This window comes from Ovis canadensis, chromosome 3 (assembly GCF_042477335.2).
Source record: "Ovis canadensis isolate MfBH-ARS-UI-01 breed Bighorn chromosome 3, ARS-UI_OviCan_v2, whole genome shotgun sequence".
In the NCBI taxonomy this organism is placed as follows: Eukaryota; Metazoa; Chordata; class Mammalia; order Artiodactyla; family Bovidae; genus Ovis; species Ovis canadensis.
This window is the reverse complement of record NC_091247.1, coordinates 222876769-222903966: the sequence shown is the minus strand read 5'-3', so window position 1 is coordinate 222903966 and position 27198 is coordinate 222876769. Positions and strand designations below refer to the sequence as shown.

Sequence of the window (27198 nt, the reverse complement as noted above, 5' to 3'; positions counted from 1 at the left end):
CCTACCCCGCCCATGTTTCGCCTTTACTGTCATACTGCCACCACATTCCACTTCTAACATCAGAGGCATGGGTTTCTATACGTCAGGCAGTTCTCTGATACCAGCTGGATGTCCTACAATTTAATTTATTTCTGATGCTTTCTCCTGGAGACAGCATCAGATCCCGCAGGCTGAGGGCTCGGTCCACGACACTTCCTTCTCCCCGCCTCTGCTTCAGATACCAGTTGCACGTCCCAGGTTGCTGTCTATACTTCTGGGTGACCGCTATAAATCCATGTTCCAGTGACCCCTTCCTGAGGCTCGATCATTTGCTAAAACAGCTTTTAGCAGTATTTGCTTACATAGTCAGGGAAACAGTTACATTTATTGGTTTATTATATAATAAAGAAAATATAAAGAACACAAATGAACAGACAGATGAAGAAATATGTAAGCTGAGATTGAAAAAATGCACCCAAAACCATTCTGTGTGCAGGAGCTTCTGTATCTCTCCTGGTGGCTCAGAGGTTAAAGCATCTGCCTCCAATGCAGGAGACCCGGGTTCAATCCCTGGGTTGGGAAGATCCCCTGGAGAAGGAAATGGCAACCCACTCCAGTATTCTTGCCTGGAGAATCCCGTGGACTGAGGAGCCTGGTGGGCTGCAGTCCACGGGGTCACAAAGAGTGAGTGGCTTTACTTAATCTCCCAGCATGCAGTTGTGTTCACCAACCCAGAAGTTCTTTGTACCATGTACCTAGGATTTTTTAGTGGAAGCTTCATCATATAAGCATGATTGATCATTAACTGAATCTCCAACCCACCTCCCTTCTTGGAAGGTTAGGGCTGAAAGTTTCAAGTTTCTAACCATGGATTGAGCTTTCTCATGGCCAGTCCCCATCTTGAAGCCTCGAAGAACCCACCAAGAGTCACTTCATTAGAACGAAAGATACTCGTATTACCCAGGAAATTCCAAGGGTTTTGGGAGCTCTGTGCCAGGAGCTACGGTTGTTGTTGTTGGTGGTGGTTGTTTAGTTGCTAAGTCATGTCTGACTCTCTGACCCCACGGACTGTAGAGATATACAGGGAAATCTCTGTAGCTTTCTCTCAACTTTGCTGTGAACCTAAAACTGATCTAAAAAATAGTCTCTTGAAATAAAAAGCTAGGGTGACATTTTATAAACTCTTAGACTAGAGAAAGTATTTCTAGAAATAACTTCATATCTAGATGCCATTAAATAGAGGAGAATTTGACTACATTAAAATTGGACTTCTATAAGATTGTGATATTGAGATCATAGGAAGGAATACACATTTGGTCTTTGTCCATGGGTCCTGAACTTCCCAGGTGGTACAGTGGTAAAGAATCTGCCTGCCAGTGCAGATTTAGAGATGTGTTTGATCCTTGGCTCAGGAAGATCCTCTGGAGAAGGAAATAGCAACCCACTGCAGTATTCTTGCCTGGGAAATCCTATGAACTGCACCATGCCAGGCTCCTTTGTCCTCCGCTATCTCTCAGAGTTTGCTCAAATTCATGTCCATGGAGTTGGGGATGCTACCTTACCATTTCATCCTCTTTCACCCCCTTCTTTTGCCTTCAATCTTTCCCAACATCAGGGTCTTTTCCAATATCAGCTCTTTGCATCAGGTTGCTAAAGTACTGGAGCTTCAGCTTCAGCATCAGTCCTTCCAATGAATATTCAGGACTGATTTCCTTTAGGATTGACAGCTTTGATCTCTTTGCTGTCCAAGGGACTCTCAAGAGTCTTCTCCAGCACCACAGTTCAAAAGCATCAATTCTTGTGCGCTAAGCCTTCTTTATGGTCCAACTCTCACATCCATACTTGACTACTGGAAAAACCGTAGCTTTGACTATGCAGACTATGTTGGCTAAGCGATGTCTCTGCTTTTTAGTACTGTGTCTGAGTTTGTCATAACTTTCCTTCCAAGGATCAAGTGTCTTTTAATTTCATGGCTGCAGTCACCATCTACAGTGATTTTGAAGCCCAAGAAAATAAAATCTGTCACTGCTTCCACTTTTTCCCCTTCTATTTGCCATGAGGTGATGGGACCAGATGCCATAATTTTTGTTCTTTAATGTTGAATTTCAAGCCAGCTTTTTCACTGTCCTCTTTCATCCTCATCAGGAGTGTCTTTAGTTCCTCTTAACTTTCTGCCATTCAGTTCAGTTCAGTTCAGTTCAGTCGCTCAGTCGTGTCCGACTCTTTGCGACCCCATGAATCGCAGCACGCCAGGCCTCCCTGTCCATCACCATCTCCCGGAGTTCACTCAGACTCACGTCCATCGAGTCCGTGATGCCATCCAGCACCTAATGACCTGGGGAGTTCCTCTTTTGGTATCCTATCATTTTGCCTTTTCATACTGTTCATGGGGTTCTCAAGGCAAGAATACTAAAGTGGCTTGCCATTCCCTTCTCCAGTGGACCACATTCTGTCAGGCCTCTCCACCATGACCCACCCGTCTTGGGTTGCCCCGCAGGCATGGCTTGGTTTCATTGAGTTAGACAAGGCTGTGGTCCTAGTGTGATTAGATTGATATTATCTGCATATCTGAGGTTATTGATATTTCTCCCAGCAATCTGGATTCCAGTGTATGATTCATCCAGCCTGGCATTTTGCATGATATACCCTGAAGACTGTTGAGAGTCCTTTGGACTGCAGGGAGATCAAACCAGTCAGTCCTAAAGGAAATCAACCCTAAATATTGATTGGAAGGACTGACGCTGAAGCTGAACCTCCAATACTTTGGCCACTTGATATGAACATCTGACTCATTGAAAAAGACCCTGATGGACAAGAAGAGAAGGGAGTGGCAGAAGATGAGATGGTTAGATGACATCGCCAACTCCATGGACATGAATTTGAGCAAACTGGGGGAGAGAGTGAAGGACGGGAGCCTGGCGTGCTGCAGTCCATGGGGTCACAAAGAATTAGACATGATTTATCGACTGAACTCTACATTAGAAAATAAATAAGCAGGGTGACGATATACAGCCTTGACCTACTCCTTTCCCAATTTTAAACTAGTCAGTTGGTCCATGTCCAGTTCTAACTGTTGCTTCTTGACCTGTATACAAGCTTCTGAGGAGACAAGTATGGTGGTCTGGTATTCCCGTCTCAAAAGATTTCCACAGTTTGTGGTGATCCACATAGTCATAGGCTTTAGCATAATCAATGAAGTAGAAGTAGATAATGTTTTGGGAATTCTCTTGCTTTCTTTATGATCCAGTGAATGTTGGCAATTTGATCACTGGTCCCTTTCCTCTTGGAAACCCACGTTGTACATTTGGAAGTTCTGCTGAAGCCTAGCTCAAAGGATTTCGAGCATAGCTGTGCTAGCATGCAAAATGAACACAATTGTATGGTAGTTTGAACATTCTTTAGCATTGCCTTTCTTTGGGATTGAAGTGAAAACTGACTTTTCCAGTCCTGTGGCCACTGCTGAGTTCTCCGAATTTGCTGACATATTGATTGGAACACTTTAACAGCTCTATCTTTTAGGATTTGAAATAGCTCAGCTGGAATTCCATCACTCCACTAGCTTTGATCCTTCCTAAGGCCCACTTGACTTCACACTCCCGTATGTCTGGCTCTAGGTGAGTGACACACCATTGTGGTTATCCGGGTCATTAAGACCTTTTTTGTATAGTTCTGTGTATTCTTGCGGCATCTTCTTAATCTCTTTTGCTTCTGTTAGATCCTTGCCATCTCTGTCCTTTATTGTGCCCGTTCTTGCATGACATGTTCCCTTGACATTTCCAAATTTCTTAAAGAGATCTCTAGTCTTTCCCATTCTATTGTTTTCTTCTGTTTCTTTGCATTGTTCATTGAAGAAGGCCTTCCAATCTCTCCTTGCTATTCTCTGGAACTCTGCATTCAGTTGGGTATATCTTTCCCTTTCTCTCTTGCTTTTCGCTTCTCTTCCTCAGCTATTTGTAAAGCCTCCTCAGACAACCACTTTGCCTTTACTGCTTGGCAATAAATAGGAACAAGTTATTGATGCATGCAGCAACTTGGATGACTCTCTGGGAATTATGCCAGGTGAAAAAAACCAATCTCCAAAGGTTACATCCTGTATGGTTCCATTTATATAACACCCTTCAAATGTCAAAATTACAGAAATGAAGAACACACTAGTAGTTGTTGGGAGCAGGGCATGGTAATAAAAAAAAGCATCAGGAAGGAGACTTACGGTGATGGAAATGTTGTGTATTTTGACCATAACAATGTCAGTATCCTGAATATGATTTTGTTCTGTAATTTCGCACAATGTTACTTATAAGGCAAACTGTGTGAACGACACACAAGATCTCTCTGTGTCATTTCTTACAACTGAATGTGAATATACAACTATTTCAGAATATTGATGAATTAGATAAAGTGGCATATCACCTGGAAAATGGTTTGACAGTTTCTAAAGATGTTAAAAATAAATCTGTTCTATAACCGAGCCATTCTCCTACTGTGTGTATATCCAGGAGTAATGAATACAGTTGTCCACAAAAAGATTTGTGCAAGAATGTCCATAGAGCTTTATTCGTAATAGCTGAAATGTGGAAACAACCAAAATGTCCATGTGCAGGAGAGCAGATAAACAAATTGTGATATTTTCATGCAGTAGAATACTTCTTACAGAAAAAAATACCAACACACCCAAAACATGGATGAATCTCACAAATACTATGTTAAGCAGTGGGAATCAGATACAAAAGAATACATAATGTATGGCTACATTTATACGAAGTCCAAGAACAGGCAAACATTGATGGTGATAGAAGGTATAATACTCTTTACTGGTGGTGAGAGGATGGTATCAATTGGAAAGGAGCTTGAGGGAACTTTCTGGAGTGAAGGAAATGTGGTTACATAAGTATACACATAATATTAAAAGTTATTGAGCTTTACACTTAAGGTTTTGCATTTTACTGTTTGTTAATTATGCATCAGTAATTACTGAAAAAAACATTTTCCCCTGTTCATGGAGGAAAAAAGACAAATCATCCAGTCCCACTGTGGAGACTTTGTTTGGATCCTTCTCCAGACAAGCTGTAGAAAAACCTATTTATGACAGTTATGTTAAATTGAAAGTCTGAACAGTTTATCATTATTGATGACATTGAGTTATTGTGACGTTCATCAGTTCAGTTCAGTTGCTCAGTCGTGTTCAACTCTTTGCAACCCCATGGACTGCAACACATCAGGCCTCCTTGTCCATCACCAACTCCCAGAGTTTACTCAAATTCATGTCCATTGAGTCAGTGACGCCATCCAACCATCTCATCCTTTGTCATGCCCTTCTCCTCCCGCCTTCCATCTTTCCCAGCTCTTTTCAAATAAGTCAGTTCTTCACATCAGGTGATGGTCAAAGTATTGGAATTTCAGCTTCAGCATCAGTCCTTCTAATGAATATTCAGGACTGATTTCCTTTAAGATGGACTGGTTGGATCTCCTTGCAGTCCAAGGGACTCTCAAGAGTCTTCTCCAACACCACACTTCAGAAGCATCAATTCCTCTGTGCTCAGCTTTCTTTATAGTCCAATTCTCACATCCATACATGACTACTGGAAAACCATAGCTTCGATTAGATGGACCTTTGTTGGCAAAGTAATGTCTCTGCTTTTTAATATGCTGTCTAGGTTGGTCATAGCTTTTCTCCCAAGGCGCAAGTGTCTTTTAATTTCATGGCTGCAGTCACCTTCTGCAGTGATTTTGAAGCCCAGTAAAATAAAGTCTCTCACTGTTTCTACGTTTCCCTATCTATTTACCTTGAAGTGATGGGACCGGATGCCATGATCTTCATTTTCTGAATGTTGAGCTTTAAACCAACTTTATCGCTCTCCTCTTTCACTTTCATCAAGAGGCTCTTTAGTTCTTCACTTTCTGCCATAAGGATGGTGTCATCTGCATATCTGAGGTTATTAATATTTCTCCCTGCAGTCTTGATTCCAGCTTGTGCTTCATCCAGCCCAGTGTTCCTCCTGATGTACTGCATATAAGTTAAATAAGCAGGGTGATAATATACAGCCTTGATGTACTCCTTTTCCTATTTGCAACCAGTGTGTTGTTCCATGTCCAGTTCTAACTGTTGCTTCCTGATCTGTATACAGATTTCTCAGGGGGCAGGTCAGGTGGTCTGGTATCCCCATCTCTTTTAGAATTTTCCACAGTTTGTTGTGATCCATACAGTCAAAGGCTTTGGCATAGTCAATAAAGCAGAAATAGATGTTTTTCTGGAACTCTCTTGCTTTTTCCATGATCCAATGGATGTTGGCAATTTGATCTCTGGTTCCTCTGCCTTTTCTAAATCCAGCTTGAACACCTGAAAATTCACGGTCCACATACTGTTGAAGCCTGGCTTGGAGAATTTTGAGCATTACTGTACTAGCATGTGAGATGAGTGCAATTGTACAGTAGCTCGAGCATTCTTTGCCATTGCCTTTCTTAGAGATTGGAATGAAAACTAACCTTTTCTGGTCCTGTGGCCACTGCTGAATTTTCCAAAGTTGCTGGCATATTGAGTGCAGCACTTTCACAGTATTATCTTTTATAAGTGTAAACACAATTATTTATTGTTAGAGTTCTTATCATTTGAGATACATATTGAAATAAGTGATATATCTAAGATTTGCTTCAAAATAAAATAGATGGGAAGTGGTAATGATACAAATGAAACAAGGCTGGTTGAGTTGATTCTTGTTTAACCTACTTGACTGAATTATTGTCTGCTTTCTTTACTCCATGGTAAAAAGTTTAAAATTTTAAATATGGATAAAAGACTCACACAGGTAACTTTGTTACTACCAATAAAACAGAATCGGCCTCTGAGATAGTAAGTTCTAAGGATGCTCAAGAAATGGTAGGGAAAGTTAATCCCCTCAAAAAAAAATTGCTTATCTGCGCTAGGTAGCAAAGAGTGATTTTTTTTTTTATACTTAGAAGGTACAGATTGTTTTTTACTTATTTATTTATATTAATTGGAGTATAGTTGATTTAAAATATTTTGTTAACTTTGGATGTACAGCATAGTAATTCAGTATTTTTACAGATATACTCCATTAAAAGTTATTACAAGATAATGGCTATAAATCCCTGTGCTATTACAATATATCCTTGTTGCTTGTCTGTTTTATACGTGGTGGTTGGTATCTCTTAATCCCATGCTCGTAATATGCCCCTCCGCCTTGCCTCTTCTCTTGGTAACCATTAGTTGTTTTTTATATATGTGAGTCTGTTTTGCATGTACATTTATTTGCATTATTTTTATATTCCACATGTAAGTGATGTCAAACAATATTTGTCTTTCTCTGTCTGACATTTCACTAAGCATAATATTCTCTTGGTCCAACCATATTGCTGCAGGGAGAGGGGATCCTTAAGGATAGAAAACCACTCAACACTCAGTGGACACCCAAGTGTAGATAACTTCTGTGCTAATTTTCAGTCCAAATGTATGATAATGTTAGCACATATAGACACATTGTGTCTCCATAAATTGTCCATTTGCTGTAGCAAATTGAAGCAGTGGGATTAATTTTTTTCTACTTTCGTGTTCTCTTTTGCTTTCCATAAGGACCTGATGTTATTTTGTGAGGATGATCCAAAGCCAGTTTTGCCGATAATTCCTACTTCCTTTATCTCATCAACGGCATGGTTGTCAGAAGGGCAAACGGATGTCTATAATCTCTTGGATACAGGTAAATTAAAGAATAAAAATTGTACTCAGAAATGTGAATAAGAAACACTGGACAGGTATTGTTTTTCGTCAGATTTTATTTTGTGAAATAGAGCAACAGTGGCTTTAATTTTGGTCATGTGGGAAAAGATTAACAGGGATAAATTCAATCCACACAGGGTCCAAGAACCTTGTTTTACTATTTGTTTCAATGTTTTTGTCTGTTTTGCTTTATTCGTTTTCATTGTTTCATTTCAAAAATTATTAACTACAAATGTTAAATCTTTTATATTCATAAATTTTTTTCTTTAAAGCATAAAGTTCATTTTAGCTCCTTTTCTTGTTTGTATTAATCGTCTCTTTGATGAAGAGCTTATATTTTTCAGAAGCAAGCATTAGATGAAAATGTGAGAAAGTATGAAGCATGGTGTCCCACAGATTGCTTAATGATCTCTTGAGTAATTAACACTAGAGAATGGCACAGTATACTACTGACCTCCGATAAATCACACTATCGAATTCCAGCCAGGCTCTACTGCTACTCAAGATCTGATTGACCCACTGTCGAGCCACTCCAGCCTGTCTGTTCTCCATGAACTCAGTTTCCAATACATTCTTCCCTTGATTTTCTCAGAAAAAAAGGATGAAAGATCTGTGAAGATGAACAAAACGTTCTGAGTAGTTTTTATCCGCTCATGTATCTTTGCTTTTATTTTCATCCAGGCATCCTTTTCATAGAGTTGGCTCCTTATATTCTGAGTTTCATCTTCTCCCTCATCTTTGGACCATGCACCTTAGATTCCCATTATATAGAGTCCCAATATCCAAAATATTAAAACCGAAGTTTGTTAGTATAGTTTTACTGTAAAAGTTCACTTGTATATAGTTTTCTTATAAAGCCAGTTCTGAGACTGATGAGGATATTTTAATCAACCCAGAAACAAGAAATTGTGGGTTATGGTGATATTTGTAGTATAAGGTTGGCGTTAGTCACATAAATAATTGGTTATAAGTGGTAACAATTTTTTAGACAGCTTGCTTTTATTCTTAGAATACACTTTATGTAAATTGGTCCAGATCCAGAAATTTGAAAGAAAACGGAAGGAAAATGTTTTTGTGTTTTAATATCCCCTAACATTCCCATCCCCTAATATTTTTAATAAACTTTTTTAAGAACAGTTTTAGATTCACAGCAAAATTGAGGGAAGGTACCAAGATTTCCCCATACACCCCTCTTCCCCAAACAAGTACAACATTCTGCACTATCAACATCCCACACCAGAGTGGTACATTTGTTGCAAAAAGTGAACCTACGTTAACTTCTTTTTTAATCATCCAAAGACCATACTTTGTTGGTGTTCACTCTCAGTGGTGGACATTCTATGGGTTTTGACAAACGTATGCAACATGTATCCACCATTATAGTATCCTACAGAGTGCATCTCTGCCCTAAAAATCCTCTGTGCTCTGTCTGTTCTTTCCGCCCTCTTCTGTAACCCCTGAAAAACACTGACATTTTAAATATCTTCAGAGTTTTGCCTTTTTCCAGAAATTCATAAAGTTAGAATCATGCGGTATGTAACCTTTTCAGATGGCTTCTTTCAGTTAGTAATGTGCATTTAAGGTTCCTCCATGTCTTTTCATGGCTTAATAGTGCATTTTTTAAAATTAGTGCTGAGTAAGATATACGAGGGAATTTATCCATTCACCTACTGAAGAACATCTTGGTTATGTCCAAGTTTTGGCAATTTTAGCTAAAGCTGCTGTAAATACTCCTGTGTAGGTTTTTGTGTGACATGCTTCTCTCTGCCAGCATTTTAATACAAGAAATTGAGTATAAATGAGCATCAGAAGCAACCCTTAAGAGGGAAAAAGTCACACAGCACATCGCTTGAGAGATGATCCTACCCATTTACTTGTTTAGGACTCATCTTAATTGGAGGAGCTTTTCTGATTTTTTTTAAAGATTTTTTTTTATGTGAACCATTTTTAAAATCTTTATTGAATTCCTGTTTTGAGTCTTCTCTCCAGTCTTCCCTTCACACTGATCTCAGAGATAGCTTGCAAAGGCAGATCTTAGCATTTCATTTTTTTTTTCAGCTTAAAACATTTTAACAGTTCTCTACTGCCAGTAAGTCTAATTTTTTTTTTTTTTTTTTTTTACTGTCTTGTAAGACTTTTCATAGTCTGGTTCCAGCCAACCTTTATGGCCTCATCACCAATACTGCCAGTATTCACAACAGTTTGTGACATTCTATTACTTTCTCCTTAGAATGTCTTTGTTCCAGTTCCTTCAGCTGTGTAACACATTGCTCTAAAACTTTTGTGGCATAAAATGGTCATTTATTCTGCTCACGGATTCTCTGGGTCGGGAATTAGGACAGGGCAGAGTGGGGGCGACTTGTCTCTGCTCCATGACGTACACAAAGGCTGGGGACAGGAATCATCTGATGGCTCATCCGCTTACTTGTCTGGTAACTGATGCTTGCTGTGTCAGCTGGGAGCCTCAGGTTCTCTCCACATGAGTCACCTTATGTGGTCTCTCCCCGTGGGCTAGTTTGGGCATCCCTGTAGCATGGTGGCTGGGTTCCAAGGTTCAATATCCTGTGAAGGGACCGACCAAGCAGAGCTGAATAATTTCAAAAGCCACGCTAGGATACTCCCCCCCGCCCCACCCATTCAGTTTATCAAGGCAATCGAAAAGTCTTGCCAAAGTTCAAGGGGAGGGTACGAAGATGCCTACCCCTCAATGGACAAGTGTCCATGTCATACTGAAAAAAAAGCATATGGAGTGGGAAGTGTATTAGCACAGTCATCTTTGGAATATACAGTCTGCCACAGTTCTCCACCAAATAATGAACGCTTGACAAAATCCTATTCAAACAGCAAGGCCCAGCTCATTTGGCAGAAACAACACATTTCTGTAAAGCATTTACCTTGCAATTAAAAAAAGATAAATTAAAAAAAAACCCAGCAAGGCCCAGCTCTAATGTCACTATTGCTATAAAATCTTTCCACACACTAGTTTCTCCTTTCAGTGTGTTCCCACAGGACTTTGCCCATACCCCCAAAATAGAATTTATAGTTTTGTACCATAATTATTTATTTAATAAGTTTTATTTATTTTTATATTACATAAATAATAAGTGAATATTTTCTGATTCTTAAAATTCAAACCATGTAGATAGAACTAAAATCTCCCTTCCCTGTTTTGGCTGTTGTAAACAGTGTTGCAGTGAACATTGGGGTGCATGTATCCTTTCAGACCATGTTTTTCTCCAGGTATATCCCCGGGAGTGGGCTTGCAGGGCCATATGGTAGCTCTGTTTTTAGTTTTTTGAGGAGCCTCTGCGCTGTTCTCCATAGTGTCTGTACCAGTTTACATTCCCACCAACAGTGTAGGAGGGCTCCCTTCGCTCCACATCCTCTCCAACATACATTGTTTGTGGATCTTTTGTTTATTCTTTTGTTTATTTATTTTTGTTTGTGGATTTTTTGATGATAGTCATTTTGACTGGTGTGAGGTGATACTCATAGTTTTGATTTGCATTTCTCCAATAATTGGGAATATTGAACATCTTTTCTTGTGCCTCTCAGGCCATCTGTATGTCTTCTTTGAAGAAAGGTCTATGTAGGTATTCTGCTCATTTTTTGATTGAGTTCTTTGTTTTGATGATGTTATGCCTCATGAGCTGTAAATTTCAGAGATTAATCCTGTCAGTCACATCATTGCAGATATTTTCTTCCAATCTATGGATTGTATTTTCATTGTGTTTATTGTTTCCTTTACTGTGCAAAAACTTTTGATTTTAAGTAGGTCCCATTTTTTGTTTTAGTTCCATTATTCTGGGAGTCAGAGCAAAAAAGATACTGCTGCGATTTATGTTAGAGAGAGTGTTCTGCCTATGTTTTCCTCTAGGAATTTTCTTGTGTCCCATCTTTAATCCATTTTGAGTTTATTTTTGTGTGTGGTGTTAAAATATGATCTAGATACATTATTTTTTTACGTGTAGATGTCCAGTTTTCCCACAGACTGTCTTTCCAACACTATGTAGTCTTGCTTCTTTTGTCATAAGTTAATGGACCATAAGTGCCTGGGTTTATTTCTGGGCTTTCTATCCTTTCCATTGATCTATATGCCTGTTTTTGTGTCAGTACTATACTGTTTCGATGGCTGTAGCTTTGTAATATACTCTGCAGTGAGGCAGTGGGATTCCTGCAGCTCCCTTCATCTTTCCTAAGATTGGTTACTCAGAGTCTTTTGTGTTTTCAAACAGAAAAATTTTGTTCTAGTTCTATGAAAAGTGCCATCAGCAATTTGATAAGGATTGCATTGAACCTGTAGATTTCCTTGGGTAGTATGGTCATTTTAACTATCGATTCTTCCAATCCAAGAACACAGTTTATCTTTCCATTTGTTTGTGTCATCTTCAGTTTCTTTCATCAGTGTCTTATAGTTTTTGGAGTACAGGTCTTTTGCCTCCTTTGGTAGACTTATTCCTAGGTATTTTATTCTTTTTGATGCAATGGTAAATGGGATTGTTTGCTTAATTTCTCTTTCTGATATTTCAGAAAGTGTATAGTTAACGTATGTTGTTAGTATATAGAAATGCAACAGATTTCTGTATATTAATTTTGTATCCTACAATTTTATCAAATTCATTAATGAGCCCTGGTAATTTTCTGGTAGCAGAAGTTCTTAATTTTAATGAGGTAGAATTTCATTCTTTATGATTTGTACTTTTTTGTATCTTAGGATCTAAAAAAATTCTTTCTTGTCTCAAGACCATAAAGGTTAAGATTTTTATGATTTTGCTTTCCACAATTAAGCTCTTAATGCCGCTGGAATTGGATTTTGTATGTGGTTGAAGCAGGAGTCCATTTTTACTTCTAAATGGATAACCAGCTGTCCCAGCATTAGTTATTGAAAAGTCTGTCCTTTCCCTGATGAACTGAAGTACCATCTATGGCCTAAAGCAAGTTTACGCATATGCATGGATTTTTGTTTCTCGGCTTTCTGTTCCACAAGTTCTGTTCTGTTCCACGAGGCATTTGGCTCTCCCAGAACCAACAAATACTTGTAATTACTCAACCTTTGTAAACTTTTCCTTTATCAGGAAGAGTCATTGTTTCTTTTCCTTTTTTTAAATTAAAAAAAAATTTTTTTTTGACCCTTTGCTTGCTTTCCCACCTAAAAGCTTGTCATGTTCCTTGAAAAAAACCTCTTAGAGTTTTTTATTGGCTCGCCAATCTTTAAGTCAATTTGGAGAAGTGACCACTTTACAATATCAAATTGTTCTGTTTATTTAAGTCTTCTTCACTGAGTTGGCCTCCCTGATAGCTCAGTTGGTAAAGAATCTGCCTGTAATGAGGGAGACTCTGGTTCGATTCTTGGATCAGGAAGATCCCCTGGAGAAGGGATAGGCTACCCACTCCAGTATTCCTGGGCTTCCCTTGTGACTTAGCTGGTAAAGAATCCTCCTGCAATGTAGGAGAACCGGGTTTGATCCCTGGGTTGGAAAGATCCCAGGAAAGGCTACACAATCCAGTATTCTGGCCTGGAGAATTCCATGGACTGTATAGTCCATGGGGTCACAAAATGTCAGATATGACTGAGCAACTTTCACTTTACTGTGTTATATTTTACAGTTTTTCCCCATACAAGTCTTATGCATCTTTTGTTAGATTTATCCTGTGTACTTTATGTATTTTTTGTTGCTACTGCAAAAGATATAATTTTATAAATTGCATGTTCTAACAGTTTTTTGATGATGAAAATGAGTAGAACTAATTTTTGTATATTGATTTTATAGCCAGTAACCTTGCTCAACTAATTCTTACCAATTTTCCTGTAGATTCTTCTCAGTTCCTTGTGTTGAAAGTCGTACCACTTGTGAATGATGGCAGATTTATTTCACACTTGTAAACTACCTTGTATTTCATTTTCTTACCTCACCTTGCTAGGCAGAACCATTCAGGGAGTGCTGAATAGAAACTGTGATTGTGGTCTTCCTAGATTCAGGCTGTATCTTAAAGAAGATGATTTCAACATTTTGCCATTAAGATGAGTTTACTGTATGTTTTTTGCAGATCTCTATTCCTAATTTGTCAACAGTTTTATCATGAATATGTGTTGAGTTTTATCCATTTTTAGTATCTATATTGATGGTTATAGGTTTTTCTCCCTTAAACTGTTAATTTGGTAAATTAGCTGATTTCCAAATGTTGAAACAACCTTGAATTTCTGTAATACACTCAGTTTGGTGATGATATATTATCTTTTATATATCTTGCTGGGTTTGGTTTGCTAATGTTTTATTTAGGAGTTTTGCATCTGTATCCATGAGTGAAATTAACCAGGACTGTCTTTTCTCATATTTTCTTTGTTATGTTTTGATACTGAGATGTTGCCAGACTCATAACAAGATTTGGAAAGTATTTGCTCTTTGTTTATATGCTGGAATAATTTGTGTAGGGTTGTTTGTGAGATGATATGAAAGTGGATCAAGTATTCTGTACCTTCAGTGATGGCGCTGGCAGGACTGCAGGCAGGGGAGGCAAATGGCTACCTAGAGTACATCTGTCTCCTCATGAAGACAAAGCACTGCCCCCTTTATAATGGCTAGGTCCAGTGTAATCAGCCTGACACCAGGTAATTGGCTGCTTTTCCTGGAAAACGGTGCCATGCTAGGGATATAGAATTAACTTCTACTCTTAACAGGTTGGGCATTCAGCAGCTATAGTGGCCAGGTCACCTTGGTGACAGAAAGCTCTTGTTGAATCCATGCATGCTCTCCACCCCTACCACACGGCCAGAGTCCACTGCACAGTCACCAGAGTGACTAAGGAAAGAGGATGGTTGGCGTCCGTTAAACAGCGTGTCTTGCCCGTCTGATTTTTGAGAGCCTCTTCTGCAGTGAATGTCCTCTGGCAGGCACTTCTATGGGACGTGAATGTCTTCACACAGTGTGCATATACACCCTGAAGATTCACCCACGTGTTGGTCTCCAATCTTCCAGTCTTTTTTTTTCCAGGTCCCTGATAGCCCCCATCGACCATGAATTGCTTCTTGCCTTCCATGTGAAGTGTGCATCTGTTTGCAATTCTGTCTTCCGGAGGATTTTCCTACTCTTTCAGGGCACTTGTGAGTGAGGCTCTGATTTAGCAGTTAACTGCTGCTGGCTACTCCTGGCATTCCTGAGATTCATCTGTAAACCAGCCCTATACTTTTCTCTCTTAACTGGCAGTTCTACGTGGAGCTAGGGGTGGAAGTTGAGAGGGGAGTAGTAAATAATGAGAGCAGACTCCGTGGAGTCTGAGCCATCTGTCTGTATAGTTTCCATGGGCTTTCTGGCTCGGTCTGGACTCATCTGTTCCATTTGATGTTACAATAGAATGCTGCTGTGCGATCCCAATTCTTTGTCCTCTAGACCAGGTACCACCCATTACATGATGGGCACATAATTGTTTGGTGTCTTGAGGTGTAGGCAAAAGAAGACATGGCTTTACTTCTGAGTCCTAGAGGTCAGCTTTGTGACTTTCCTACTGGGGCTCACGAGATGCTCTGCTTACCGTCTTTCTCTGCATCAGGCACTTGCATTGGTTCAAGGTTATATGGTCCAGCTGTCTGAGAAGCTTATGCAGTGGCCTCCACCTGTGGCAGAACCTTTTCTTGCTTCGATCCCCACTAAAAAAAATGGCAGTAAATGATCGGAGCAGCACACCCAAATGTGGTATACATTTCCTCCGAAATTCCAAGACACCTGTTTCACTGTGATTTATTTCTTTGTGTTGGATAATTCAAGGGGCAGTGACTTGTCTCTCACTGCTTTTTTTTTTTTTCTTTTTGGCTGCAGCTGAGGTTGCAGCATGTGGGCTCTTAGCGGAATCTAGTTCCCTGAGCAGAGATGGAACCTGGGCCCGCTGCATTGGGAGCATGGAGTCTTAACCACTGGGCCACCAGGGAAGTCCCAACGACTTGTCACTCACTTTAGAGAGGATATGTTAACATGCAACAGACCACTGAATACTCTAGAAACTCCACAAATGTTGCAACCCTAGAGCATTCTGAGGATTTATCTCCCACCTCTGCGTGCATGAAGCACTAAGAGGGCTTATTTCTTCCTGCTTATCAAGTCCAGTTAGCATTGTATCATCAACGTAAAGGACCAGTGTGGTGTTCTATCGGATATCAAGGAAATCCAGGTCTGTCTGGTCTCTGATGAAAGAGGTTGAAGCAAGACAGTAAAGGTATACTCTGTCTCTTTCACATGAAGACTGATTCTCATTATTAGTAGAGGTTTTTAAAGAAACATTTCTAGGCCAATAACTGGACATAAGATTCCAGGGGCTGTGTTGATTTGCTCTAGGGAAGATACCACAGCTGGAATTACAGCTATGATTGGCATCACCACTTGATTATATTTGCAATAATCTCTGGTCATTCTCCACAAACCATCTGGCTTTTCACTGCCCCTATACCTTTTATGTCTTTGATGGTAGCGCTAATGTCTGCTGTTTCCCAAAAAATATTTTTTGGAGTGAGAAGGTGTAATTAATTCTTGAGGTTTCTACGTGGTCTGTCTAACTGTAATAGCCTGAACTCCATGGGTTGTGAAACTAAAGTGGGGATTCTGCCAGTTACTTAAGTGTATCTATTCCCGTTATACATTCTGAGACCATGGAAATACTGGAGGTAGGGCTGCGATTTTACAGGACCCATTGTGAGCTGTTGCCTAGGTGGAGACTTCATGTGTCACCTGATTTCCATAAATCCCTACTTAGTAGAGCATAATGGCATTGTTGGATCTCCAGAGATTAGTGTCAGTTAAGAGCCAGTATCTAACAAGACCGGGGAGTTCTGTGTGTTTCCCTTTCCAAGGAGAGTCACTATTGTAAATGGCTTCAGGTCCTCTAGGGAAGGTTTAGGAGATTTACCATCTATACCTGCGGTGGGCGTTTCAGGATTCTTTCTCAAGGGGATCTGACCTTCCCCTCAATCAGGAGATTCTGGCTTTGTGAACTGGCTTCAGTTTAGGAATTGAGTAAAAGGCCATGACTTCTCTCATAATGATACTACTTAGGTTTTCCATCTATGTATGTAGAGCAGCGTCTGCAACGTGGGAGACCTGGATTTGATCCCTGGATTGGGAAGATCTCCTGGAGAAGGGAAAGGCTACCCACTCCAGTATTCTGGCCTGGAGAATTCCATGGACTATATAGTCCTTGGAGTCACAAGGGGTTGGACACAACCGAGTGACTTTCACTTTCACTTTTTCCACTTTTTCATGTAGAGCAGCACTTCATAGGCTGCCCACTTATTTTCTATTCATCTTGTCATTCATTAACCATTATTATATATCCCTGAAAGTGAAAACAAACATACAAACAAAAAACCTGATATCGTTGCATCCCTGTGGCCTGCTATGGTTCTTGTGCCTCGCTTGTCTCCAAGATTAAGCTGTTACCACTCCAGGATGCCATTATCCCCACTGCAATCCGGGAACCCAGTCCCACTGTATCATTCCTGGGGTCCTCTCTAGCCCGCAGAGGACCACCACTACAAGCGCTGCAGTGATGCTGGTGCGCCGTGCCAATGGTTGCTAGTGTGTTGGTGAAGAGAGTTTGTTCCAGGGCAGTTAGGAGGTGTCGGAGCACACTGCACGTAATAGAGCCCTCCCATCGGTCCCGTCTCCTGGAGCCTTTCCGCTTCCTTTTAGAGCCTGCCAGGGGCGTGTGTTTCTGCTGAAGGCCGCTTCTGAGTCCCACGCAGTAGTGTTCTCTCAGTCTTTCTCTGGCTCTTGGTTTCACTCTTTTCAGGTGCTGCTGAAACGTCACAGCCTCGGGAGGCTTTCCTGAGCACAGTATCAGAAACTGACACCTCACCACCTCCACTGGCTCACTGTCTCCCTGCTCCCTGCTTTATTTTCCTGGAAACGCTCAGCATCATCCAAATTGCTGTATCACTTGTGTGTCTCTGATTCTGTAAGAGAATCATTTGATTCTGGGGCTTTGCGGACCACCCCCGGGTATGGTGACTCTGCTCTGACTGTGAACTCTGCTCTTGGCTGCTTCCAGGTGTATATGACGCTGTTCAGGCCGTTGCTCGTGGGTTAGGCGCACTGCGTTCATGGTTTCTGTTCTGAGGGCGGTTGCTCCATGCTTTCACATTGCCCTGAAAGTGTCCTTCAATCAATCATCGGAGTATTGCAAAGCATGTTTTTAATTAGAGAAATGACTACAGAAATTTGAGTGGTTATCAACATAGTAACTGTGCCTTATATGGTTGGTGAAGAAATTCAGTTAAAACCTTTTTTGAAATTTAATTGTTCCCACCTTATTAACTTCAAAAATCTGGAAAACATGATTCGTGCATGAAAAATTGACATGAATGGAACTGTGAAACGTTCTTACTGAAATGAATAGGGCAAAGCCATAGTCATCTGCAGAAGTCAATTAAATAATTAAAAGACTAGAAAGATGGTAACTATATTTAAAGATGTCACCTTTTATTTGTCATGCAGTGGCCGACTCTTTTCATCATTGCAATGATTAAAAGAAACACTGACTTTTGAATTATTTATACACATTAGATCAAGAGCCATCCCACCTAAATCTTTTTCTACATTACTAACAAGTGCATGTATTATAAAAATATCATATAACTCTCTGAGATTTCAAATTAGGAAAAACAGTCTTAACGTAAACTAAGGTGACAGGTTCTTTATCAAATGACTGTGACACCTGAGGTGTATATGTCCCAATTTGACTTTATTTGAGTGAAACAGATGGCTGTGTATCTATTTCCAAGTGAGTGAGTTATGCATCCTACAGCTATTTACTGAATACCTACTGTGTGTCAGGCCCTGTCCCAACTGCTGGATATGCGATGATGACAAGATCCCTGAGTTTATGTAGCTTCCAGTCCAGGGTCTAATCAGGACTGATCAGGTCTGATCAGACAGATGAGGTAAGTGTCAGGATAGAGTGGGCAGGGAAGCACACGAGAGGGCACCTGACTTTGACTTCAGATGTTAGGGGAGACTTTCTAGAGAAAATGATGTTCAGGAACCTGAAGGATAGATAATGACTAAACTGTCAGCCCTGGTGCCATGTGTGTGCTGGGTATACTTTTATGCACTTTAATTCATTTACTCTTCAAAACCGTCTTATGAGATAAATGAAGAAAATCCACACAGAATTTTTAAATAACTTGCCCAAGGTCACAGAGCTCGGAAATGGCACAGTCAGGATTTAGATCAAAATAGTCTGATCCCCGAGCCTATGCTGATGTGTTTCAAACCTTTTAACTGTGATCTGCAGCCCGAAATTCCTTTTGTGTAATGATCCAGTACACACAAACACTCACCAGAAACAGTAGTGTTGCAGTAGTTATTGGAAATGTATTCTGATCCATTCTATTTTATTCTAGACAGTTTTTCCTTTTAATATTGGATGTGACCTACAAAATCGATCTCATAACCTACTAACAGATCACAACCTGCAGTTTGGAAAACACTTCACTACACTGTTTTGCCTATTACACAGAATCAGCCAGACCAAGTGAGGGAAGAAGAAGAGAATATCTTAGGCTGAGTGAACAGTGTGTGAGAGGACAAGGGGTAGGGTAAGAGGAAGTTGGAAGGGGATTGGTGATCTTAGACCTCACACAGCTCCCCAGCCCTCCCACCAGCTGAATACACGGTGAGCAGTCAGCAGTCTGTTACCTGAAAGAAGGCCTCACAGAACCCAGCTATCTTGGTACCCTGACCTCAGACTTCAGCCTCTAGAAGTGTAAGAGAGAAATTTCTGTTGTTTCTAAGCTACCCAGTCTGTGGTACTGTGTTATCGCAGCACTAATGGACTAAGGCAAGCATGTGCTGGAGGAGTTTCAGTAGTGTCTGGATAATGATGGGGAGCCTTTGAAGTGATTTAAGCAAGGACATGAGACAAGCAGATCTTCCTTGCTTTTAGGAAGATGACTGTGGATGGTGGTGTAAAGAAAAGATTGGAGGAGGACAAGTTAGGGAGAGCAGTCAGGGGTCAAAACAGAACTGGAGACTAAGAACATTTCTAAAATGCAGCTCTGATCTGGTCAGAATTCTGAGAAGCTCCCCTTAGGATAACACCTTAGCCTGGCAGATGAGCTCCTTCCTCATTGGCCTCTGCTTTCCTCGGCAGCTTGCCTTTTACCTCCTTCTTCCTCCATCACGTGCAGTGGTCTAGCAATGGATGCTGAGCAACTTGCCAAAATACTGTGTTCTCTCACACTTTGAATATGCCCCTTACTCTGTTCTCCATTCCTATTCATTTGAGTCTTTAGGGTTCAGCTAAATGTTGCTTCTTCCAGGAAGCCTTTCCTGACATGCTGGATTATTGCTCTTCCTCTGGGCTCTCCGGTCCTATCTCTTCATGGCAAATAGATGGGGAAAAATGGAAACAGTGGCAGATTTTATTTTCTTGGGATCCAAAATCACTGTGTACAGTGACTGCAATCGCAAAATTAAAAGACATTTGCTCCTTGGGGTCGCGCAGAGCCGGACATGACTGAGCGACTTCACTTTCACTTTTCACTTTCATGCACTGGAGAAGGAAATGGAAACCCACTCCAGTATTCTTGCCTGGAGAATCCCAGGGATGGGAGCCTGGTGGGCTGCCATCTATGGGGTTGCACAGACTGACATGACTTAGCAGCAGCAGCTCTTTGGAAGAAAAGCTATGACAAACCTAGACAGCACATTAAAAATCAGAGACATCTCTTTACCAACAAAGCTGTGGTTCTTCCAGTACAGATATGGAACTTTTTCACAACTTTAATGTGTACGGATGTGAGAGTGGGCCATAAAGAAGGCTGAGCGCCAAAGAATTGATGCTTTCGAAATGTGGTGCTGGAGAAGACTCTTGAGAGTCCCTTGGACAGCAAGAAGATCCAACCAGTCAATCCTAAAGCAAATCAACCCTGAGTATTCATTGGAAGGCCTGATGCTGAAGCTGAAGTCCCAATACTTTGGCCACCTGATGCGAAGAGCCAACTTATTGGAAAAGACCATGAAGCTGGGAAAGATTGAGGGCAAGAGAAAAAGGAGCTGACAGAATATGAGATGGTTGGATGGTATCACCAAGTCAATGGACACGAGTTTGAGCAAACTCCAGGAGATAGTGAAGGACAAGGAAGCCTGGCGTGCTGCAGTTCATGGGGTTGCAAAGAGTCAGACATGACTTAGCAACTGAACAACAACAATAACAAAGTATAAACCAAGGGGGAATGCATTATGGAGAGATGCAAAAGCAAAAGGACCAGTGATGAGGCTCTGGAGACCGTCCAAATGACCATGGCTGAGGCAGGGCAGTGGCTGTGGAAAAAAGTGGGCAAACTTGACATACGGTTTAGAGTTCAGCCCTGAGGATCTCCTGATGGTCCGTTGTCAGCATGAGGAAAAGGATGGAAACAAAGACGATTCCTAGTTTCCTGTCCTGCCTTTGTGAAGTGAATGTGTGATGGTGCCATTTACTGAGAAGGGGAAGACAGGAGAGCACAGGTTTGGGGAAATAGGAGGAGGTGTATTTTGGAGTTCTGTATTTGTTCTGGAAATATTGACTATCAGTACACTAGAATAACTGAATCCCACCTTAGATGATTATTTTTCCTATTTCTTTAATCAGTCTTTCCTTGAGACACCTAATTAAAGATTCTATGTGTGCTTTCTGGATAGTGGTTATGTCTACAGTGCATTTCAGAGATCTGAGAATTTTATTACTATTTTAAAAAGCATGGCACATCTTGAATGTAGGTCATCATCAAACATGCTCAATCCCTTAATAAAATTCAGAGAGAAATCTAGTAGTTAATCATTTTGCCCTTCCTGATCACAGTCCAACATATCCAGCATGTTCAGGCTACAGCTTCGTTTCCCTGAAGTTAGCAGTTTTAACAAAATGAAAATAGTGGTGCTTGATTTTCCCTCTTCATGTTACTATCAATACCGTCTGTATACAGGGCATATCTTGGGAGGGAGCTAATGCCTTATGCCATGAGTCTCCACACACCTCCCCCCTCTTTGGAGGAGCAGTGAAGAGACTGCTACTCACTGACCCCAGTTCCGGTGAGAGGGGCTCTGAGATATATTCCCTGAAATTGGAGAACCGGTACCTGACTCATACCTGGAATTTTAGCCGGGGTCTGACTCTGGCCTGGAGAGAGAGACACTGACCAGTCACATTGGCAGTAAAGCCACTGAGGCCTGGTGAGTTGGTTTTGGCCTGGCCCCAGAGTTGATCAGAGCAGGGGGCTGCCCAGAGGTGGGTTTGGCAGGATGAAGAGCCATCGTGGTCATCTTGGATCCTGTCCAGTAGGGCTGCCTGGAGGGCAGAGAGACCTCAGCAGAAAGAGCAGTGACCACCAACAGTATGTGACCACATCAGGGACCAGTGAGGAAGAGACAGACCCCTGTCCCTTACCTGTCCCTCACCCGCCTCTGTGAGCTCGTAGGAGGGAGCTTTGTTCCTTTAAATGGACCTCCAGAAGACAGAGGGAAAGAAAAGTAAAAGCGGCCAGAGCAAAAGCCTGGTGGGACAGCCCCTGGTGTGCGGGGGAAGCTTTGAGGTGCTTGAGAATGACTGACTGGCCTTGGGGCAGGCAGCTGGAGACTGGAAGGAGAGTCGGAGCTCTGGATACTTGGACGAAGCACCTCTCACTCCTCGCATCCGTACTGTCTCTCTCTCTGATGTCTGTGCTGTGCTTTTGAATCTTTGTGCATGTCTTCCAGTTCCCGGTTTTCTCTTCAACTGGAGTTAATCTGCTGCTTAAATCAACCAGTTACATTTAAATTTTCAGGTATTTTATTTTTCATTTTTAGAGGAGGGCATGCAACCCACTCCAGTATTCTTGCCTGGAGAAGCCCATGGACAGAGGAGCCTGGTGGGCTACAGTCCATGGGGTCGCAAGGAGCTGGACATGATTGAGTGACTAAGCACAGCACAGCACAGAAGTCTATTTGGATCTTTGTCAGATCTACTTGGTTTTATTTATTTATTTACTTTTAGCCATGTCCTGTGACATGCGGGATGGGGGATCTTAGTTCCTCGCCAAAGGATTGAATTTTTTGAACCTGCGCCCCCTGCATTGGAAGCGCAGAATCTTAAGCACTGGACCAACAGGAAAGTCCTTTGTTTCTATTACTATAATTTCTTATTTTTTGCTCATGTTTTCAAACTTTTATTTCTTTATAGAAGTTAAATATTCTGTGGTCATTTTATGTTCTGTATATTATAATTCCAATGAATTAACAATGTCTGAAGGCTTTGCTGGTCTAATTCTGCTGACTTTTGTATTTTCAAGCACAATGTACAGTACATGATCCATCCTCAATATATTGCAAAAATGAATGAATGAAAACATGTGAAATAAAAACAGCAAAGAAAACAATACATAAATTATAATATAGTGTTGTAAACCATATTATTAAAATGTAAGCTGTGGAGGAAATAGGTGAAGAAGATTAAGAGGTACAAACCTCCAGTTATACGTAAGCTATGGGGGTGTAGCAGACAGCATAAGGACTATGTCAATAATATTGTAATAACTTTATATGGAGACTGATGGTTACGAGACTGGTCATGGTGACATTTCATAATGTATGCCAATGTCAAAGCACTATGTAGACACTTGAAGCTCACATAATATTGTACATCAATTATATTTCAATTAAAATGCATATATAGATGTATAAGCAGAAAGCTGTAAAAACAAGGACCACCCCCCTCTGCCAAAGGAAGAGAAACAGTACCTAGCATCTTAGGTATTCTGTAAGGTTTTTTCCAAAGGGACATATATAATTTGTGAAGTTTTAGTAGGTGAGAGGTTTTCATGTGTGCTTATTTTGAGTAACTCATGCATCATGAGAAATAGCAGTTGCTTTTGAATTCACAATTTAAATTATATTTAAGGGTTTGTTGCAGTATTTCAGACTTAGGCATGATATTTACTCAGTGTTAAGGTAAAAAATAGTTTGTCACTGGTCTGTCCATCTATGGGGAAAATGTTTGACAACTGTAGTTCTTCAACGTCACCTTTCCACAGCACACCAGCTCCCGTGTTCTCAAATACAAGAACCAGTGCTCACAAAGTCTTGCCTTATGCTTTGTGGTCTGCGAATGCAGAAATTTCTGGGGGGAAGGGAGAGTACCTGGTGTGTTCAGGTCCCCATCTGCTTCCAGACAGGGCCATGGCAGCAAGTCCCTCATGATGCCACTTCTTTAGACTGTCCCGGAATAACAGTACCTGTTTACTACATTTGTTTACTGTGAGCCAGGTACCATTTCAAACATTGCACATGTTTAAGTCACATCAGAATTAGACCGCTGGTCCAGTTCTGCTTAATATTTTTACTCTCCTGGAGTCACATGCAGGGTTTTCTTGTGATTATAAGGATTGGTTGGATGGTCACAAACACTTGCACCTTCAGGCACCTGCCCATTGCAGTCAGCCTGGAGTATGCTCTGTAGCACATGGAGGCCTTGGCCTGCCAGAGACCGGATCCACTTAAACTCTAGCCTAAAAGACACGAAATGTTGCTATAGGTAATGATCACCAGCTTCCCGAAGATATTTAGAGCTTCAGTTTTGATAATGATAATCTGTTAAGGGAAATTAGGATTTCTATTATTGGTGAGACCATAACTGTGGTGTAAAATTTAATAATAAGCATCCAGTACCTATTTTATTGGGTTGGCCAAAAAGTTTATTCAGGCTTTTCCATGATATGTTACAGGAAAACCCTAACACACTTTCTGACCAACCCAATATAATCCAATCATTATGATCCATTTTCTTTTTTGGGGGGGAGGGTGAAATTAGCAACTATTTATTGCTGTGTTCATTGGAAGGACTGATGCTAAAGCGGAAACTCCCATACTTTGGCCACCTCATGCGAAGAGCTGACTCATTGGAAAAAACCCTGATGCTGGGAGGGATTGGGGGCAGGAGGAGAAGGGGACGACCGAGGATGAGATGGCTGGATGGCATCACCAACTGGATGGCCCTGAGTCTGAGTGAACTCCGGGAGTTGGTGCTGGACAGGGAGGCCTGGCGTGCTGCATTCATGGGGTCGCAAGGAGTCGCACACGGCTGAGCGACTGAACTGGACTGAGCTGAGTGCTGTGGTCATCCTATCTCTTCTCCTAGTGTTTCTATCAGTGACTGTGCACACTGGCTTGCAAGTCCACTGTCCCTGAGTCCCCTTGCCAGAGGTGCTAATTTATTTGGTCTTGGTGTAACCTGACCCAGGGGAGTTTTAAAAGCTCCCCTGGTGGTACAATCAACTTAGTAAAGTGTTGGGGAGGATTTATTCAAGTTGAGCATACAGTCGTCTGGTTCTGTGTGTTCACGCCAAACCCTGACACCTTCCCTCCTGAATCCCTGCTCCTGGGAAACAGACTCAGATTCCCATGATCTCTGGTCACAGCATCACCGGCAGCCGATCAGCACATAACCTCGTTTTATGTGTGTTCCTGTCTCAAGACACTTTATTTTATACAGTTGCTTCATTAGCATTGAACTCACAGCTCACGCACAACATTACAATCCATTTTCAAGGCCTGAAAGTCTCAGCTGTCCCACTTGATGCTTTGTAAAGAAAAGCACCTTTCAATGTGTCCATACCTCTATTTCTCTATGCAAAGCTAAGCCATTACCTCAAATACATATCAAAAAAAAGTAGTAAGCATACTTGGCATATTTCATAACTATAATTCCAAATATATTTCCTTATTTTAATACTTGGATATAATATATATACTACAGTTAAGTATGATGATACATGATAAAAAATTCTCAGAATCTACAACTGTGTGTATATACATCCCCCCTACAGACACACACGTACATACACACACTTAACATAGATTGTAGGGAGAGTATAGCTATGCAACCTTATAATGATTATTTGGAGCTTTATGTAAATATTGTAAGGTAAATATATAAAGATTTTCTTGTCAAACATGTTATTTAACTTTCACATTAAATATCCATTTAAAATTAATAGCTTGTCTACTTTAAATGAATATATTAATGAGCAATTCAAATCACCCCTCTGTGTTAATAATTTATAACTGTGGCCTCTTAGCAAAATGGCCTTATTATCTTCAGGTCCTATTTTCTCTGATTAACATAATTACTAAAGTAGAAGCTCCTTTAGTTACACTGTTTTAAACTACAGAAAGACGTGTGTGGCATCCATCTTTTGTCATGCTTGCCAGCTCTCTGCTTTGTAGCTGTAATTAGATACTGTGTATCAGACCAACAGGAGAATTGATCACAGCAATAGCGCTGTTGGAATATAACACCCATTATTAGATCCTCAGTATAATAGAATGTGAAATAATTTGCAATGATTATAGTACCTGAAACAAGGCAGTGGAATTATTGAAAATTGTAAAAGAGCTACCAGTATGGGAATGTTCCTGTCTGTAGGCAAAGTTTCTCAACTCAGGATTAAATCTGATGTTCTCTTTTAAAAATGATTTCATCATTGTCTCTGAACCAGCAAAAACATTTTCCAGTACCTTCGGCAGCATAGCTATTTCTCTTGTCCTTAGGCTCAAAGCAAGGAGTTGTGTTGTTGGCTGTCTTTTTTTCTTCCCTTGCTTCAGGCATTTTGGTGATAGTCTGTATTTAAATTTGCTGTCTGATGTCCTACATAGGGAATAAGCTTCTTCCTAAAGATAACTATCAAGAATACCCAAACCAGTTTTAATATGACTGACATTTCAAGGTCTTATTTTGCATTAATCAAGTATTTTAGCAGGTGTAAAGCACTGTTACAATAAAGAAACTGAGTACAGTCTCATAATTTAATTCTAGACTTCCCATCCAGGAGTCTGCTAGATAGATACTTGAGAATAAAGCTTTTTGACATTCAGGTTTAAATGGAAAGAAAATGAGAAACCAGATAAAGCAAGCCAACCAAATTAATTCACTCTGTATTCCTCTCTGCCTTTTCAGTGGAACTCACAGAAATTCTTTCCCAGAGAAATTTGGGAATCCCTCATGAAACAATCCCTTTAGTGTTTTAGTGTTTACAGAATATCCACTTTTGTGCTTTGTGTTCGAGCATAAAAAGACAAACCTTTTGCTGTTCTCCATCAAACCCCCACAGGTTCTCCTGGGCTTCTGAAAATTTTCCATAAATGCTATTCTTTCTTCATATGAATCGAAGAAAAAAATCTACTCTACCCATGCCCCTTCCTGGGAGAAGACAAACAGGCACAGATACATAGGCCAACTGTGTACTTAACTCCATCCCCCTCTGCAGGGTCCCACATCCCTAAAGGCAGCCCCAGGGACAGATGTCCTGATCCCAAAGCTCCAGTCACTTCAGTTATGTACCATTACAACAATTGTTGGTCAAGAAGTACTTGGTGCAGCTGGTTCTCATTATTCCTTCTCATATTCCCCTAATAAAAAGAGCATTGACTTAGAAATCAGGAATTTGGGGTTCTGGTCCTACTTCTGCCCTTGAATCATTTTGTGAG

The 27198-nt window shown here is 40.7% G+C and overlaps 1 protein-coding gene across 1 annotated transcript in view; it reads left to right on the top strand.

The window, feature by feature from the left end:
- Window positions 1–27198, top strand: part of ENTHD1 (ENTH domain containing 1) — an 81612-nt gene that overhangs the window by 37401 nt on the left and 17013 nt on the right. The window contains exon 4 of the mRNA XM_069579573.1: window positions 7568–7691. Coding sequence (XP_069435674.1) covers window positions 7568–7691 — 124 coding nt within the window. The remainder of the gene's footprint in view (window positions 1–7567; window positions 7692–27198) is intronic.